This window comes from Vanessa cardui, chromosome 4 (genome assembly GCF_905220365.1).
Source record: "Vanessa cardui chromosome 4, ilVanCard2.1, whole genome shotgun sequence".
Taxonomy (NCBI): Eukaryota; Metazoa; Arthropoda; class Insecta; order Lepidoptera; family Nymphalidae; genus Vanessa; species Vanessa cardui.
Window position 1 is genome coordinate 6,979,590 of NC_061126.1, and position 19,319 is coordinate 6,998,908.

Sequence of the window (19,319 nt, forward strand, 5' to 3'; positions counted from 1 at the left end):
ATTTTTTTCTTTTGTTTACTTACTTTAACTTTCCTTTAGATGATCCTGAAAATAAAATGATTTGTATTGGTTACATTACTTTAGAACTTAAGTGATTTAGATTAAATATAATTTTAGACACCTAACTTTGAATATAATTTCAATTTTATTAAAATATTTTTAAAAACAAAAAAAAAAAACATGTTTATGTTTGTTTTCAGAAGAGTTTAAAGCGAATTAACTTACTGCAACATAAACATAAGTCCATAATAGTTTATGGTAATTTTATACAATAATTGTGATAAATTATAATTATAACTATGTATAAAAATTGAATTTAAAAATAAACTTGTGTAACATTTGTTTATTTCTTGTAACACAATTTCTATTTAAATACTAGTCTTTAATTTAACTCGAAAGACATAATTGAAAAGTGTAATTTATGGAATCAGTTTATCGGAGGGCTTCGCCGCGTCGCTTCACCCGTCGCTTCGGGAGTTGCACTTTAATTTATGATACTTAAATTATTTATGTCGGTTTCAGGGAAGAAAGGAGAAATGCTTCATAAGTACAATAAATATACTTTGCATTCATAGATTACGATAAAGATTGTATAAATATACTTAACATCACTACATTTTATGAATTATTGTAATATGTTGCGTAGTTACAAGACATAATTAAAATATGTCATACGTAAATAAAATTTTTAATTAATATTTTTGAAAATTGAATTAGAACAAAAGACGATATTCGTAATGAAAGTATAGTAAGAGCCTGTAAATAAGGGCTCCTTTTCATAAGAAGGTTAAGAGTATATGCCACGCTACTTGGCTCAGTCAAGATTTACGTGATCACTTAGCAATCTCGACTCATTATATGTATGGTTATATAACAAATAAAATATTCCCTTTCTTCGAGATAGACATTGTCCTTGGAATAATACTACTGTGAAATACCTCCGTGCTTAAGCCTACCTCGTATAGTTGTACACGATGACTATAATGAAACTGTTTGTAAGATGTTTGCTCGAGAAAAGAAAACATTTAAGAAATGTGAGAATTTATTTTTGTTTTAAAATCTTCTGCTTGTTCGCCTACATTCACTTAATATAGTGTAATTTAACCGCAACGCTGTTTCAAAAGATCCTCGTCGTAGATTACGTATATATTAACAGAATGTAGCGTATTTAAAGTCGGGGAGATAAAGGTGGAGGGGAAATTAGCATGTGACAAATGAGTTTTACCTGTCAATTCGCGTTTGGTGCTGTATAGAACTTCAAAACATTTTTGTTTTATTGCTGAAACTCATATCCTCCATATGAAATAGTTTTTTTGTCGGACACCTTGTCTAGAACTCTTGGAGCTTCTCATTCCACCAGATAACTTACATGGGACCGCTTGCACATACTACCGTGAAAATAAGTTCATATCATTCCTTAATAGAAGACAAGGTCCCAGAAGTATGATATTTCCTGTCTGTCTGTTTCTGTACCAATTGTAAATATAAATGAATTTAGTCATATTATTTTATTACTATTACCAGTAAAATATATAACTAAGACAATTAACTTTTGCAGTACGTATCTCTGCTACGACCGCCGGTGAATGAAGGAGCCTCCCCTGCAGAAGTAATTGATAAAGTGGAATGGAAGCAGGTGAGTCGGTATCAATCATTTATCATTCGCTTTATTCGATCGATAACTTTGATTGTCTGTCGCTTTCATAAGTGTCGAGTAAAGGTTATGAAGACACGAAATTGGAATCGGGCTTAGTTACATAAATTTACAAACAATAATTGGGCCGTGTTGTGCAGCAATGGAAACATTTATTAATTTTATTGTGATTTAAAAGTAAAATGTCATTGATTTAAAAGAAAGATAATAACAACTAGTGTAATTCTTATGACATGTAGTTTAAAATCTATATTTTTTAGAGATTTACTGGAAACGATTGATGAACGATGAGAAAGAATAAATCAAATGTTGCAATTTCCCGTAAATTCCAATCTTAAAATGTGTTTAAAATTACACACAAAGAGACATGCTATATTTTACTAATAATGCGGAAAGTTAGTTGCTTTTGAGAGTGAAAATATGAAAATATGGAGAACAAACAATCCTATCTATTCAAATAATCGAACACAATTTTATAATCAAGCAAAGAGAAAGTGTATAATGTACTAAATTGTAAAAATCTGGTCACAGATATAAAGGACTGCGTCGCCGTTTTGTTGTAGCTGTTTTTCATAGTCCGCTATAAAACGAGCTGGTTTTGTATAAATATACGATTCTACATTGAGCTTGTTTCCATTTCGCCTTACCACATAAATCTGTTTACATATTATCGTTATACAATACTGGGAAAATTTTAAATCATGTTGTTATATCATCATGCAAAACCAAGATGCGTATAATGGCCTAGTGGATAGAACACTCGAATCTTAACCAAAGTTTTCGTGCTCAAAGCCGAGCAAACACCATTGATGTTTCATGTTAAATGCGACTTTAAAGGAAAACATTGTGACAGATTTTCGACTGTCCATTTCATAAGAAATAAGTTCCAAATGACATAGGAAATCTTAGCCCAGTGTTAGGTTAGTTAAACCACAAACGGTTAAATTAATTGACAACAATTAAAAAAAAACACATGAATAAAATACAGAAAAACTTGCGGTTAGTAAAGAAATGGTAGAGTAATTTCAGTCGTGAGTTTTATAGCTTCTGGTTTAATCAATACGCTAAATTACATGCTGACTTTATTAGGTACATTCGGTTTACTAACAAATAGCCATCTTACTTTGTTTACGTACAACTTCTTCGAGCGACTGTGTGCATTAGTAGTTTCCTAGATAAACCGACGAAGTGAATACCTAGTTAATTTAAATGCAGAGATACTACGCTGAGTACATAATGTTATTAAAATGTTTGTCATGTCTTTGCAAAGTTTTGCGTCTCTGAGGGGTGCTAATATTATGTAGGTAAATGTTGAGTCCTCGTTTTAATATATCACACAGTGATCAAAGTTTGATATTTAAATATTGTTATTAGGTTACTTGAAGTATCTGTCTCATTCGTGGTAACGAAAGTCTTGATTACTTTGATTTTATGCTTGATGTTATTTGCCATCGTAAAATGATGTAGCGAACTATTTATTTGTAATAAATTTTATAGTTTTGAAGAATTAGTTAGTCATAACTAGAGAAGTTCTTTTAGTATATTTATATAAATGGAAATAATCGAGAAAGATTTTTTTTCGATTTTCGGTAAACTTTTTCATTTATTTTCATCAATTAAAGTTGGAGAACAAATTATGTTAAAGTGAATGTTATTGATAATAATAATAAAAAATATTAACGGCATTGCAGTATCTTATTCACCTACCTGACTCTTGACTTTAATATTTACGTAGACACTTACTCGAATGCGGCAGTTAAATTACATTTTAAATGCTTATTTCCATCGCGGCTAACATTCCGTTGCAGTACTTTGTAATCTTTAATAAATATAATTATTTTCTTGTAAGACTTTTAAGCTAAAGTTAACTTTTATTGTTAATTTTTAAGAAATCATTTGTAAAATAGTAACCCTTAACTAAATCAATTTAATCTCGATCTCTATTCGACTAGAGTTTTAATTACAGTACACTAATTTTACGCCTCGCTTATGAAAGAGGTAAAATAAGGGCTATGCCGTATGTTTTTTTTCAATGATGACAAATATCAAACATAATTCGTATCGTGAAAAGCGTTTCCGCTCGTAGGTACAGTGGTAATAAATCACGCAGATCACGACGCTTTCGCGTTTATTCATAAAATATCCTTTGGTTGCAAATGTCAGTGGTAATTTTAAGTAACAAAAGACGCTACATTTTAGGGTAACTGAGTCCATTAAAATTAACTTATAGCTCTTATTTCTCATTTCTTTTAAACGTCAAAATGTATTATCGTGAGTTATCCGTTAAAGATTATAATATATTTATTACATTAATATATAATGGTATATTTATAATTTTTGAGGTTTACTGATCTTCAGTTTATTTTATGTTAAATCTACTTCTGTCCTAGCTCCATTTATTTCCCCTAAACCTCTCAACGTATGAACTTTGATGTGTTTTGACTCATAGATGGAACGGAAAATGATGTATGTTCTTATACAATTTCTAAATATTTTACACAAAATGGCAAAACTATGACGGTGTTTGATCCAAAAACGTAAGTGGTCTTAAATGTACATGGCTAATACCAGCTAAATGCTACATAATAATAAAACACAACAATCTAGGAATTTGCAGTTTTTTTTAAGACCTTTTAAGAAAAGTATTTATATTACTTATTTTTATCTTTACCGATTACAAAATATGAGGTTACTATTGTGTCCAATTCATAATTAATCCTTATTCAAATAAATATGTTACTTAGCTTGGGTGTTTAAAATGTTATCTTATGCTTCAAATAGTATAAATTAAAGTCGTTTTATAAGATATGTCTATCGTTTTATCTATCAGTAAAAACCGTATTGAAATCCGTCGAGTCGTTTAGAATAAACGAAGTTAGCTTCGTTAGGAGAAATGTGTGATGTGATTTATACTATTCATAGATAGCTTGCGTCAGATTAAAAAGCGGCTGACCTAATAATTTTATCTCCGACTAACGTTAATATAAAATACGGCGTCTAAAAAATGTTTAAAATACAGATATACTACGGAATGCTATGTTTAAAATTATGAAACCGTAATACTTTCTAAGTTCCTATAAATTTAAACTCAGCTAAAGGGAAGCCTGAAAACTACATAAATTTATTTTGGCTTCGCTTGATTCGCAAGCTTACCACAGATTAAACATATTTTTAAACATAGCGAAAATAAATTTATCTATATTCAGTTATAAACTTTTATTTTTAATACGTATCAAGTACTTAGAGCTAATTTGATTTTTTTTATACAATCTTTCTTATAACACGGGTGATCTCATTGCATTTTGTGATTGCAAATAGCAAACGTATACATACCGAAAATGAGAAAACTATAATCAGCCATGTTATCATCAGCTGTATTGTTGTTCTGAACGCTTATGAGACTTTAGCGTTGTACTACGTGATTGATAGTCTGACTGATACTGTATTGTTATATTTTATGAGCCCTAATATTGCTAATACAATATTGAAACATTATCAATATTAACCGTAGATTGCGCTTTGCTTAGCTTACGTAGGTACATATATTTTTTTGTACTTAAGCGTTTTTTTACTGCGAAAATTAAGCGAGGAATAATTCATGTGTACGATGAAAATCTACTATATGTATTGTATATTTAATCCGCATTGCTGTCTGCTTTGCACATTTTCTTCAGATGAAGACTTTCCCTCTGCAGTCATATATTTAGAGGTTGTTTCATTTTGAAAACGTGAATTTTAGTGAAGAAATATATTAATAGAAATAATCTACAAAAGACTAATAATTGTCACTTGGATTTATTCAACTGCAACATTAATATAGAACGCGTTTGACTCCGTTGAAAGCGGAGCTAATTGTAGTTTTTGTAATTTTCATTGGAGCAGCTGACGCTGACCTCTTTAATTTATTACATGAGAGGAATTACCAAAATAATAATTAAGCGACATCAAAGCAGTTGTAATGTTCTATGCGGCCTCCCGGACCATGCGTGCTGTCATTACGTATTATAATGATATTATAATACGATCAGTATCGTGGCATGCCATCTCGGCGTTCGTACTTAGTGTTTCCAATTGCATAATAGCCTCTGCATAGTACTAATGAATCTAACCTCGCTTCACTACATTTGTTTTAAGTTTATTAATCAGGCAAATATATAATAGTTTTATATGGCTACATATTTTCAATACATATTTTAAAATAAAAACGTTCTGATATATCGCTAAAAGATTAATGTATGTATATTTAAAAGAATAGTTTTTATTCATTTATAAATATCGTATGTTGGAGAAAACTATTATGTTTTCAGCGTTTGGACCCTTCATCTTCAATTATGTAGATATAACATTACATAATAGTAACACTTACAAGGAAAAATGTAAAAAACATGTACACATACATACTCAAAGAAAGCAAAAACTCAATAACGTACTAATGTTTTTTTTCTTTTATAATAGTTTCTGATTTTACATTACCACATGATAACACCGAATATGTTATTTTCATTCTAGTAATATTTCTCTTTGAAGAAATATTGGACTAACTAGGCGTACCTTTTACGATATTTTATTTTTTAGTTTCGTTGATGTGCGATAAAAATAAAAGCAAGGATCTTCTTCGAATATAAATGTCTTTTTACGACGTGTAAATTTTTTTTATTACATATTCTTTGGACTTTTATATACTTCTGTATTCCTAGTACGTGCACACAGAATATCTAAAATATATTTTTTGATAGTCTATGCTTTATTTATTTTTATCTTTTTATTTTGTAGATACTTCAAAATTATTGATTTATTACTTTTTTACTTACATTTACTTACATGGGGATTTTACTTGGCTTTGAGCAAACCCATCTGGGGAGATTGAACCACTCTTCACATACCCAACCGTCAAATAGTACTTAGTATTGTTGTGTTCCAGTTTGGTGAGTGAACCAGTGTAACTACAGATGTATTGACGATGTCAGGAATCTCTAATGTTTCATACATTTCCAATATCTAAGGCCGGTTGTGACTAATTCCATCATCAGGTGGCCTATTTGGCCCTCCGCCGATTTATTATATAAAAAATGGACAGGGTAATAATCTACGTTGATAAGTTGCCCACACACATCGATACCACGAAATGTATTAACCATTAATTTCATCGTCATTGCTACGGATCAATTTTTGTGTCATTTCTGTCTTTAATTACCCATCTCACCAACCTTTATATTCGGAACACAAGCAATACAAAGAATTGATGGTAGCGGTAGAATAATTGATGACTAGATAAAACCTATTCTAACAAGCTCGCACGAAGTCCACCAGCTTGTATTGGAAACAAACAAATATTTCATGATTACACGTATTCGTTCAACTCTTCAAAATTTCATATTCGATTATGGACAGTAAATGAAACCGATTTGAAGTCGATTGCATTTTATATCGCGTCGTATCGTTTAACGTTGTTGAAATCGTAAGCAATCAATGCTTCGTTGACCTTTTACAACGGATCAATCCAATTTATTAGGACTTAGCTTCATATTTATCACATTATTTTCTTCAGGGCTGACGTTATAAGAAAGCGCCATCCTTGTTATAATGTAATTTTAGCAGACCGGTCCCCTGAGTGCGACTCGATAAACTGTACACTAACCGCTTATGAACTTTGTGCTCCCTGAGGGGTATTCATCGTACAAATTGACGTTCACTCCAGACATTTAGTACTTTTCAAATCAAAGTTAAGCTCCTTTATATTTTTACTGTAGATTATGAAATATTGTTCAAGATAAATAAATTGATTTTGAACTTTGTATTACCAGTAGTTAAGGTTTTAATTAATCAAGATTTTTTTTATTATATTATATTGTTGAAATTCTAACACAGTTTTTAATTACCATTCTATGAATGGAAGCATACTGGATAAATACAAAAGGCAGGCGAGTAATGTGGTCGCTCTATAGCGACCGTCCTCTACTATAGTATAATGTATTCCATAGAATCTGATACTGAAAGAAAGATAAACAATTTCCCATAGCGACTTTGGGACGATGAGCTACCAACTAGGGGATTTAACGTTTTACATTCCTGGTCCTAGCATTTCCACTGGGTCATCAAGGAACCGAATCATCTACATGCGAACTGAAACAAAATACCAAGTGGTGTTAGTAGGTGGTCTGTCTAGTAGTCTGGGTAGGAAAGTTACCTACTCAGACTACTTGCACAAAGCCCTGCTTAATGTACAGTATGTATTTTAACGTTTCAGTAAGATGTAATCTATTATTATTTTTTATTTTATTTAGTTGACAATGTATTCTAAACAGTGTACAATTTAATAATGCAATGTTTCGTCTCTTAGTAATAGTTATAAATAAAATGCAGACACCGCGAAAATACTGAAATATTTTTATGCTTATTTAGATTTAATGTTATCTACATATAATGAAAAGTATTCTCTGTTGTTACGCGTGAGTTAATTGATGTCGGAGCGTACAGTACATCATATTATTTAATTTATGTTTAATATTTATTTATGTAGCACATAAAATGTGCACACAGAATATCTTTTCTCGTACGAGATATCTCTGCCAGAAACCCTTGTATAGTTGTAAGTTATAGTCACATACATATACTGCTAGTGATTAAGTAATAAGATATTCATATCTTTAATAAAAAACATTGATAAATAAATACATAATAGGTATATAATATATCATTTAAATTAACGAAATCAAATAAATTAAGTATATATCATGTAAGTACCACATTAAAATATAATAGTTTTGTTTCAATTCTTGTTAAAATATATCTAGCTATATATAAAATAGTTTTACAACAATCAACACCAGTAGCATATTCCATTTTAACAAAAAATAAAGATAAACAATCTTTAGATTTATGTATTCCATGGAATTCTCTAAATATGTAACATTGCATTATTTTGTGTCATTTCATTCAATTAGGGTTTTTGCAAAGCCGTCTGGGTAGGAACAAACCACTTATCACATACTCTACCACCAAGCACCATGCTTACTATAGTTGTGTTTCGGTCCAAATGGTGCGTAAGCTAGCCAACGTTTGTACATAAGGGACATCTGAGATCCCAAGGTTGGCGCGACATATTAGCTTTGTAGGATTGGACATTGGCGCTGGAATATGCATCCAGGGCCAATATCTATGGGTGATAGTGAACAATTACCATTGGGTAAATTAATCATCTACGTCCACTGAACTACTCTTAAAAATATCAATATCAAAACGGTTCGATAAATATAAATTTATAAGAAACAAATAATATTGTATAAGAGTATTCGAACGAACAAAGCAAATGGCAAATATATTTTTTACTTTCATTAGGTTTTTTGAGCAAACGAGAATAACTTATTTTATCAGCTAAGCTGAAACTCTTTGTTAAAAAAATATTAGAAACTTTACTTCAAAGCGGCTTTGTTGGCACGTCGAGACCTAGTTTTTTTTGAGCCTTGAAGAAATCTATCGATGAAGAGCTACAGTTTCGATAATGTGACAATATTTTGCGGATGTTATAACACAGATAAGATAGAAATTGCGTTCGAATCAGCTTTTTATGTCAAAATATTTTCGTTCATATTTTTTCTTGGTTCGGTAAGAATCTATGAGACCGCAATTTCGGGATCCGTTAGAACTATGTTGTTTCATAACTAACACTGTACTAGTAGTATGTGCCTTGATTTATCGTAGAGATTCGAGAGGTCCATTTGGCTATGCTTTAATGATCGTATTTGACTGTTCCTCTAGCAGAAAAAATAGTTCCATGTCCGTCTCTTCTAAAAGTAGCTAATTTTTTGGTAAAGTATACAGAGTGTTAGACTCATAACCTTTTGAGACGGATTATTATTATTTTCATTGTTTTTCAGTTTTGCAATACTTATACATATATTGTGCGTTCTTATGAGACTAATCCTCGTGACAGCACACATTCTATTGTAGTAAAATACATAATAAATATTTCCTTTTTATGTATTGACACAATGTTTATGATCGTAAAGTATGTATGTAAGTATGCGCAAACAATGTCCGAGATAATTAATGCACCCTTATCTAACGCTGTCGTGATCGAGAGCTGTCACAACTCTTAAACAAAATTGTTCCCATTAAGTATTATAGCACTCAACATAGGCGAACGTGCCATTACTGCATTAATTAAGCTAGTTGCCAAACTTAATACATCACGTACCATGCACTCCTGGTTCCGTTAACAATAGCACGTAAAGTATTATAACTACTATACGATGGAAACGAAACATAAAATAATTCCAAAGGTTCTGTGCTAAAGATGTGCTAATAATATTGGTCATATTTCGCCAACAACTAAATAGGATCATATTATATGAGATAGGTACTAATTATATCTATAAAAATATATCAAAGTATTTTGATATGTATAATATTTCGCAACGTTACGTTACGAAAATATGTTAAAGAAAGAGCTTAATGGAAACTTGGCCAGAATTGAATAAAAAAGATTAAATTAAATTGATTAAGAAATAGAATTTCATTTATTGGTTTTGTAATATAATAATAAATCCAGTTTGATCGAGCTACCTTCAGGTTAAATAATTAGTACAACAACAACAACAAAAACAGCCTGTAAATTCCCACTGCTCGGCTAAAGGCCTCCTCTCCCTTGGCTTGGAACAAATTCCACTACGCTGTTCCAATGGAGGTTGGTGCAATACACATGTGGCAGAATTTCTATGAAATTTGTCACATGCAGGTTTCCTAACGATTTTTTCCTTCACCGCTGAGCACGAGATGAATTATAAAGACAAATTAAGCACATGAATCAGCGGTGCTTGCCTGGGTTTGAACCCGAAATCATCGGTTAAGATGCACGCGTTCTAACCACTGGGCCATCTCGAAAGAATTAGTACGTGTAATAAGATATAAAGTGCGTGAACGTAGTATGGCGGTAACAGGTGCGAGTGCGTAAAAGCTGTTAATTCAGCTGAAGCCGCATTATTTCACTAACGAACATCACAAAGGGCGGTCACGGGAGTTCATTGAGCGATGTTGGCATCTACTTAATTAAGTTACTTACTGACCCACTAAATAACTACGAGGGGACAACAAGTCCACGCAAGGAAAGGGTTGTAAACAAGTAAAATAAAATAATAAAACTTTGTTATCTTTTTCATACACGTATCTTAAGTTTCAATACATATATCAAATTGGGGTAAAGATTTCGATATATTTTTGTCTTTACCCTCAATACATGTCAAGAATACCTGCTTAACTTCATCATCATCTAAATATATTCCTTTCAGTGGTTGAATAAGCATTTCGAACCCGTATTAAGTCGATTTGTCTTGCAAAAAAATTTTTGTTTATTTTCCCTGTTTATTCCTTAGTGGTTTATCTCAGTCTCGCTAGCTTTCATGCTCGTAAAATTTTTCAGTGTTTATCAGCTGTAAAGCAACTTTAGCTATCATCTTTCCGGTTAATTCTGTCACTTATACCCCTTAAGGATTAGTGCCCGCTCTTTGTGTCATTGTTTTGCTTTAAGTTCAGCAAAAGTCAAAACAATAGTCCATGCCTAAAGTCTCTACCAAGAGTGAAGAAATTTGCCGTTGCTTTTGATCGCTACTCATTTTGTAACTTCTTATGTTATGAATGGTAAAACTAGATGCTGGAACATATAGGTGTTACTTTTTTAGGCATCCTTTGATTATATTTTCTAAAGTGATGGTCTAAGTCTATTTTCCTTGACTGTCTTTAAATATATTATGCCAACTAAATTAGGTTATTCCTGGTACAATCTAGTCACTCCTTATGTATGGACTGAGCGTATTTTATTTACTTAGCAAGGACCAAGAAAATAAAACAAAATAACTAAGTTCTGATGTTAAATTTTCTACATTATTGGAGTTTTCTTTTTAATTGACTTAGCTATTAGTACTTGTAAACAAAGATCGTCACACGTTTAATATATATTTTATATATTTAACGAATATCCAATTACTATGAACTTTTGTGTCTCTTGTCCTATTTATTATCACAATAGCAGAATCTGTGACCTTTATGAAACAATATTGATTTGTATAAACGAAAACGTGATGGTATTTTATTTCAAATAATAATGATACTTCTTCTACATGCCCTAGTTTACATTGGCTGTTATAAATGGTCATATTAGTCTTCATTATTACTGGAATATATTTGTATTCCCCTGATAGTAGTTTAATTACAGAATAATCATTATTCTACTTTTAAAATAATTAAATTAAAAAAAAATTAAGTAATTGATAGTTAGAAACGAAAGAACGGTCTAACTTACGAAGTAATTGTATAGTTAAGTTCATGACTCGACAATAAAAATAAACATTTTATATACAAATAAAATTAATTAAAAATTGAACGATTAAAATACGTTACATATATAGACAATTTAAATTTAGTACACTATTTAGCTTTATTAGTCCAAGCGTGTTTGCAAAATTTTAGGTCAATCTCATATGTGGAACTAGTTTAAATTTCAGTTGGGAGATTTGATCACACACAACGGTAAAGTTAAAGCTTTTAATAATAAGCAATATCATATAAATTGTATGCAGCTTGCAAAAGTATAAAAAAGGTTTAAAGTTTTGGATTTTTACATCTGGTTATTTATTTGTTATTTAATATACAGTATAATATTTAATAGACTATCTTGACACGAGAAAAATATATTTGACGATACCAATCAAGACAACCACTTATGTACTAAAAAAAGTGATATAATTATTACTTAATTTTTTTATTTGTTTGTTATTTCGAACTTATGGGTATTTTATTGTACTTACACAAAAAAAGAAAACAATATTAATATAATAATATGCTTTACATTATTACATTTCAATTGAATCTGTTATTAAGTTTAATTGCTATAAAAAAGTTCTAAAGTATTTGACTACTTTTACATGTTAATTGCAGTGAATCGTGAAAAGTTATACTTATACTAGAAATGAAGAAAAATATTCGTTTTGCTGATACGAAAAAACATTTTAGTAATATCGACGACCTCCATGGTCGAGTGGTGTGTACACCGGTTTTCATGGGTACGCCACTCCGAGGTCCCGGGTTCGATTCCTGGCCGAGTCGATGTAGATTACCATTAGTTTTCTATGTCATCTTGGGTCTGGGTGTTTGTGGTACCGTCGTTACTTCTGATTTCCATAACACAAGTGCTTCAGCTACTTACATTGGGATCAGAGTAATGTATGTGATGTTGTCTCATATTTATTATTATTATTAAAAAAATATATTAAATTTGTAAAAAGGTTTGAACATAAATACGGTTTCACTGTGAAAAAGTTTGTTAAATTATTTCATTAAATAAATTATTGTGGTATAAAGTTTGACCGTTTGCCGCAAAACCTCGCAAGTAATAAAATAACTGAATTTATTTTAATAGTTTATTAAATTCAGCTATCATTTTTGTAATATCAAACAAATCTTACATGAAATGTATTATTCTGTACACATTTGCAAGTATATAATTTAACTGTGACTCTATAAAGTGACAATAATAAAATGCTATTACAAAAAATAAAAAATAAAAATATTATTTCCTATATGATTTTTAGTTTTGAAAATACTACTTGTACTTAGGGGTCGTCTATATATTTAGAGTGCTTATTTTCTTTGAAATAAAATATCAGTGAATTTCTCTTAGGATTACATTTAAATATATACCCAGACATTTCAAAACAAGATTAATGGGTGCCTCTTAGTATTTCTTTGTTTTATATTAAATTACACTTAAAGGTAAAATGGTTAAAACTCGTATAAGTAACAATGTGAGGTATCTTGAAATCCATTGTTAGAACCAGACCTTTAAAAGCTTTTCTACTGAAGAAGTGATTACGTTTTCAGCAAAAAAATATTTTGAAATAATTATTTTATATTGTTTTATTGCTAGAGTATTGTTACTATGATGTCGTATTGTTGTGGTAGAAAATGTTTATTTAATTACAACAAAAGCTTTTCAAAATATTGTGAAAATTTCATATATCTTAGAGGTTATATTATTTTGTTTAATTATTAGTATGTTATTATATTTGTATGTTTAGTATCGTTTTTCGTTGTTACTTTATATTGTTTATTTTGTGTAATAGGTCTGGACGATTCTTGTTTATTAATATGAGTTGTTGTTTTTGTAGGTATTTGATATCCTCTGGTCGGATCCGCAAAGCATCAGCGGGTGTGTCGCTAACGCCCTGCGCGGTGCTGGCACGTACTTCGGTCCAGATGTCACCACCACATTTCTAAGTAAGAACAAACTCAGCTTCATAGTCAGAAGTCACGAATGTAAGCCTGGTGGCTACGAAATACTTCATAATGGAAATGTAAGTACTTTTTGTTTTATTTGGATTGTTTTTGGGTCGGATTTCGAGATTATTTTGCAAATAAATTTGACAGTGTTTTTGGTATTTCGGGGGCTTGAATAATTAAAACAAATTAAATTATTTTGAACCTTTATAATTAAACTTTTATAACGCTTAAATTGTTCAACGCCGGATTTGTTTGCCAATTAGTCTACCCTCAAACACTACAACAAAATATTTTGTATTAAAGTGTCTAGCTTTAAAGAGTGATTGGGTTAATTTTATGTGTATATAAAATTTAAGTTTAAATGGTGTTCCATTTACCATTGGATGTAATACAATTTGAAGGTAGACAAGCCAAATAGGTTTTAACAATTTCCTTAAAATTATGTTTTAATAAAATAATGTTTTCTTTTCGCCTTCATAGCACTGTTTTACTAGAGCGAAATGTTGTAGGTCATAACAATATTTTCTGCGTCCAACTACTACGAACTCGGATCAAACAAAGGCGCTTACTTAAAGCTCTGCGGCAATTCCTTGGATAGGCAGTTTGTGCAGTACACTGCTGCAGTGTCTCGCACTCGTCGACTCACGTTCCGCCAACGAGTAGGCTTGGTGGAGTCGTCAGCCATGAGAGAATTACATAGCCATATCATGACAGCAAGAAGAACTCTAGAAGCTACTTTTAGAAGCATGGACTTAGATCAGAGTGGTTTGTATATTATTACATATATTTGTGACTAATCAATTTTACCGTTTTGTCATACCTCTTGTAAATAATTTCTTGTTATAAGTTTTTTTTTACTATTTCATTAATTTTGTAACCTTTTTCGCTTTAGTTTTCGTTATATATTGTTTTTACTCAAAGACGTGTAAATACGCAAAATCGTACTTTAATTTGATATTATGTAAACAGCAGAAATAAGATAATTGCTGCTCCATATTTATATTATGACATGTAATACTATTCATATGAATAATACACAAAACACAGTTATGTTTTTTGCGTGTGACTAATTTAATAAATTGTAAATTTGTGTTTAGTATGTATGTCTTTAAAGCATATCATTAGCTTCAGAAATAAAACAATATCACAAAAACCTTAAGTGGATAAATCTTTTCCAAGTTCTCTGACTTTAAATAATGTATGTGGTCTGGAGTGAAGTTGCCTCAAGTCTAAGTAAAATTGAAAACGATTTGTCATTATTCTCGGTAAATTGTAACTTGTGATTTCATCATTAATCAGAGCCAGTCTTAATATATCAACTTCGTTCATTAATAAAGACATTTGTTTTATCAAAATTTATATTGAAGGTGAAATAGAATATGGAAAACTTTTACTATTATTATTTATATTGTTTTAATTTTTTTTAATTTTTATTAAAAATGATTTGACAAAAAGGCTATGAATTATAGGATGGGTGTTTTTTAGGTTTTATTACGATAAGTGACTGGTGCTACGCCATGGAAGAGACAACTCACCTCGGGCTCCCGTGGCGTATGCTCAAAGACAAACTTGTGCGTACTGACCCTGAAACACGGCGAGTGCGCTACATGGACACCTTTGATGTACCAACTAACGTGAGACTTCCGTTCTATATTTATTTTTATACTAATGTTTAAAAATAAAAATCAAAATATGCTTTATTCGAGTAGACTTTTGAATCATCATTTAAGAATTATATTTAGTGAGAAGAACCGGCACGAAACTTAGTAGTTTACTCTTTTTCAACATTTAAAAATACAGTCATGTTAGTTAAATACAATTATATACCTATGTATGTAATATCTTGCCTGGAAGTCAATAACTATTAATTTCACGCCTTTTTATCGTCTGTTTAATCTTGTATGGAATAGTATGCTTCGTTAAACAATATATTTTTAACAAATGATTTGATTTTATGAAACGGCAAAGATAAAAATGTCTGTGGAATTTGGTAATCTGGATAGACCTTTTTTTATTTAACTTTTAATATATATGACTTCGTGCTTACCTTCGGTGATTTAAATACTTTTATAACAGGTCGTCACACAGTCGCATTCGATACCTTTATTGTCAGACCAGGGTCTGTTTTATTAGAACTCCCGTGGTCGTGACGTCATTCGGCATCCGTTATTTAGGAGGATGCGGTTTAAGGATTATAAGTTTGCTTTATAGCTGACGCAGTTAAAGCTTCATAATAGATATTCAATATTATCAACAAATATACTTTGTTGAAAATATTTCAATTTCTTTTTTTCTAATCTAAAGTTAATACTTTCAAAAAATAGTACAGTATAAAAAGTAAAATTAAAACTTTGTGATAAAATTATTACTTAATCAAGTAATTTCAACAAGATTGTTTTTAGTCAGCGTAAATTATCCTTTTAAAGAGACTTCTTGGTCATAAATAAATTATCACATAAAACATGAGAGCTAACTTTTGAGCGTTTTAAGTACTTAGTATTTTAGACAAAAACAAATAGTAAAGTAACCGTTCTAAGTTTTAAACGGATTAAAAGATTAAGTCTGTAGCTATATTTTCATTACAGAAAGTTGGACGAAAGTCCGACACTCAAACTGTCGTCGAAACGCTCTACAAAAATAAGAGAAGCTTGGAAGCAATATTTAAAATTCTCGACAAGGACAATTCAGGTAAGGTTATCTCTTTGAGGTTTATTGTATCTGCGGAATATCATTTTCCTAATGTTAAAAGACAGCTTCATTATTTCACAATATTCTTTTTTTAAATAATGTGCTTAAAATGTACAGTCAAAAATATGTCAGTTGATAATATTTTACTTTTCTCCGTTCCGTCGGATTATATTATTATATTAATAACAAGAGCCGAGATGGCCCAGTGGTTAGAACGCGTGCATCTTAACCGATGATTGCGGGTTCAAGCCTAGGCAAGCAGCATCGTGTGCTCGGCGGTGAAGGAAAACATCGCGAGGAAACCTGCATGTGTCTAATTTCATAATATTCTGCCACATGTGTATTCCACCAACCCGCATTGGAACAAACTTTCTCCTCAAAGGAAGAGGAGACCTTAGTCCAGCACTGGGAAATTTACAGGATGTTGTAGTTGTTGTTTTAAAAAAAAATATATTGCCTCATTTTTCAACTTTCTCACAGGTTATATAACTCTGGAAGAATTTTCCGAAGCATGTCAATTACTGGGTAAATATATGCCGAATCCAATGACGCAAGAACAGCTGGTCGATATATGTCGATTGATGGACATTAACAAGGACGGGTTGGTAGACCTCAACGAGTTTCTCGAGAGCTTCAGGCTCGCCGAGAAGAGTTTGCACGAGGAAGAGAATACATTAGCCGAGTTACAGGCCACCTGACAGGAGCTAGACCGTTGTCCGAGCAGGACAGCGGTCGATAAAGACGAAATCGGAGTCGACATTGAACTGTTGAAAATAGACATCGAGCGATCACCGAAGCATAAGAAAAATGGACGAGCGACTCTAGCGGGCGAAAGCTCGAACTCCTCGAGAGACATAGAGGAAATAGAATTAACGGATTACGCGAGGCCGAAACGAGCCGGCCTCTTGGAGAGCGATATTTAAGGACACTGCCGGAACCGGGCTTTAACGAGATTTCGCATTTTATGCGCAATACTTAAGGATGATCGTTCGTCGAGATTATAACTTCAAGCAACAGAAATTGAATGGGATATATACATACCTTTCGGGCTATTTTAACTTCTAAATACATTCGTATTCACGTAGACCAAAATATGTATAAAGTTTAAGCAAGCACTTTCTCGTATCTAGTTATCATAAATTAGCCTTAGGCTCTCCTTTGTCTTCATGTAGAGTATTGTTCCTATCCAAGGATTTTCTTTGTATCATAATAGAATATATTGAAAGAAATTGCATAATGAGCACTGAATGACGCTATATTTCGGGTGGATGGTCAGCCTTAAGACATTTTTGTCGTAGTCTTAATTTATTTAATCTATATTCTACGTGTGTCTACAAATTTCTTATTAACATTTGATGTATGTATTTTCTAATTGCATTTTAATGGAGCCTAATGTTATATTAACTTAAAAATACTAGATTTATTATAAAGGTATGCGTATTTATTGACTTAGAGAGGTCGTTAAACGTATTTATAAAATTGTCGATCGAATCTACCAGCACATTATATATGTACATTTAATTGGTGCCAATTTACAAAATATGAAATGTGTGATTTGCAGTACATTTATGTTCCACAAAATTTATATTTCATATTATTTCTGATAAACAAATGGGAGCAAAGATGCAAAAAAATCAGAGTATTTTCCGTATTTAATGTATTTTTATAATACAAAGTATTACGTAAGACGATTAATGTTTGTATAAAATTTATATTTGCTTAACAAATTAAATATATTATAGAGAAATAAACACAGGAATACTAAAGTTCCTTTTATCTATATTCAATAGTAAATAAAAATACACGTTTTTTTTTTTTAATTCTGATTCTTGCGTAGAGATCATATCTAAAGATTAGATCCTATAATATTTTTATTAATAGAATACGAAGCTTTGTGGCGTAAAACATAGATTTTCATAATACTTCTAGTACGTAATTAAAGTTTTTCATACATATCTCTTAATCCAAACTATTAATCATTCCAATGTATCTTTATAATAAATGCATTGAAATATTCATCTTCAAAATACTAAAATTATTCGCCTTTAAACCTTTCGATTATTCAAATTATAGTTACTTTACTGTAGGTTTCGAATTCGATGATTGTAAACGATGTAATAATTCGACTTCCACTTAAATAACTATTTCATGTAAGCGAATAGTACTCAATTATTTAATTAATTAAATGTGCTATCATATAAGTTTTGTCCAATAAATTGTGATATCATATTTTATGTAGTTTCACTAAACTAGCTACCAAACCAACTGCGCTAATTACTATTCTAAACATTTAACATAACCTCTACTTTACCTATAAATGTAAGTAATATACTAACTATTCAAATTTTTATTTGATTTCAGAGATATAGTAAATTATAATTCAGTAGCAACTAACTTTTATGGTTTTAAATGAATTATTTCAATGTTCAATTTGAATACTTCACTTCACTTGGTAAAAGGGTTTGTGCTAGCCCATCTGGGTAGGTACCACCCTCTCGTCAGATATTCTACCGCTAACAGTAGTACCCAATATTGTTGTGTTCCGGTTTGAATGGTGAGTGTGCCAGTTTAACTACAAACACTAACATAACATATTATTTCCCAAGGTTGGCGCATTGTCAATGAAAGGAATCGTTAATATTTTATATAGAACGACTACCTTTGAGTGGTGGTGACCACATCAGGTCATTTGCTCGTCCCTCTA

General features: G+C 31.0%; 1 protein-coding gene across 2 annotated transcripts in view; it reads left to right on the forward strand.

Annotated features, from left to right (window-relative positions):
- The window catches only part of LOC124544269 (serine/threonine-protein phosphatase rdgC), a 67,209-nt gene extending 48,365 nt beyond the window's left edge, over nucleotides 1-18,844 (forward strand). For both annotated transcript variants that reach the window (XM_047122742.1, XM_047122741.1), the window contains exons 10-15: nucleotides 1,559-1,636; nucleotides 13,816-14,001; nucleotides 14,437-14,692; nucleotides 15,413-15,561; nucleotides 16,513-16,615; nucleotides 17,096-18,844. In XM_047122742.1, the coding sequence (XP_046978698.1) occupies nucleotides 1,559-1,636; nucleotides 13,816-14,001; nucleotides 14,437-14,692; nucleotides 15,413-15,561; nucleotides 16,513-16,615; nucleotides 17,096-17,313 (990 nt within the window). In that variant the 3' untranslated portion in view covers nucleotides 17,314-18,844. The remainder of the gene's footprint in view (nucleotides 1-1,558; nucleotides 1,637-13,815; nucleotides 14,002-14,436; nucleotides 14,693-15,412; nucleotides 15,562-16,512; nucleotides 16,616-17,095) is intronic.
- Nucleotides 18,845-19,319: the final 475 nt, after the last annotated feature.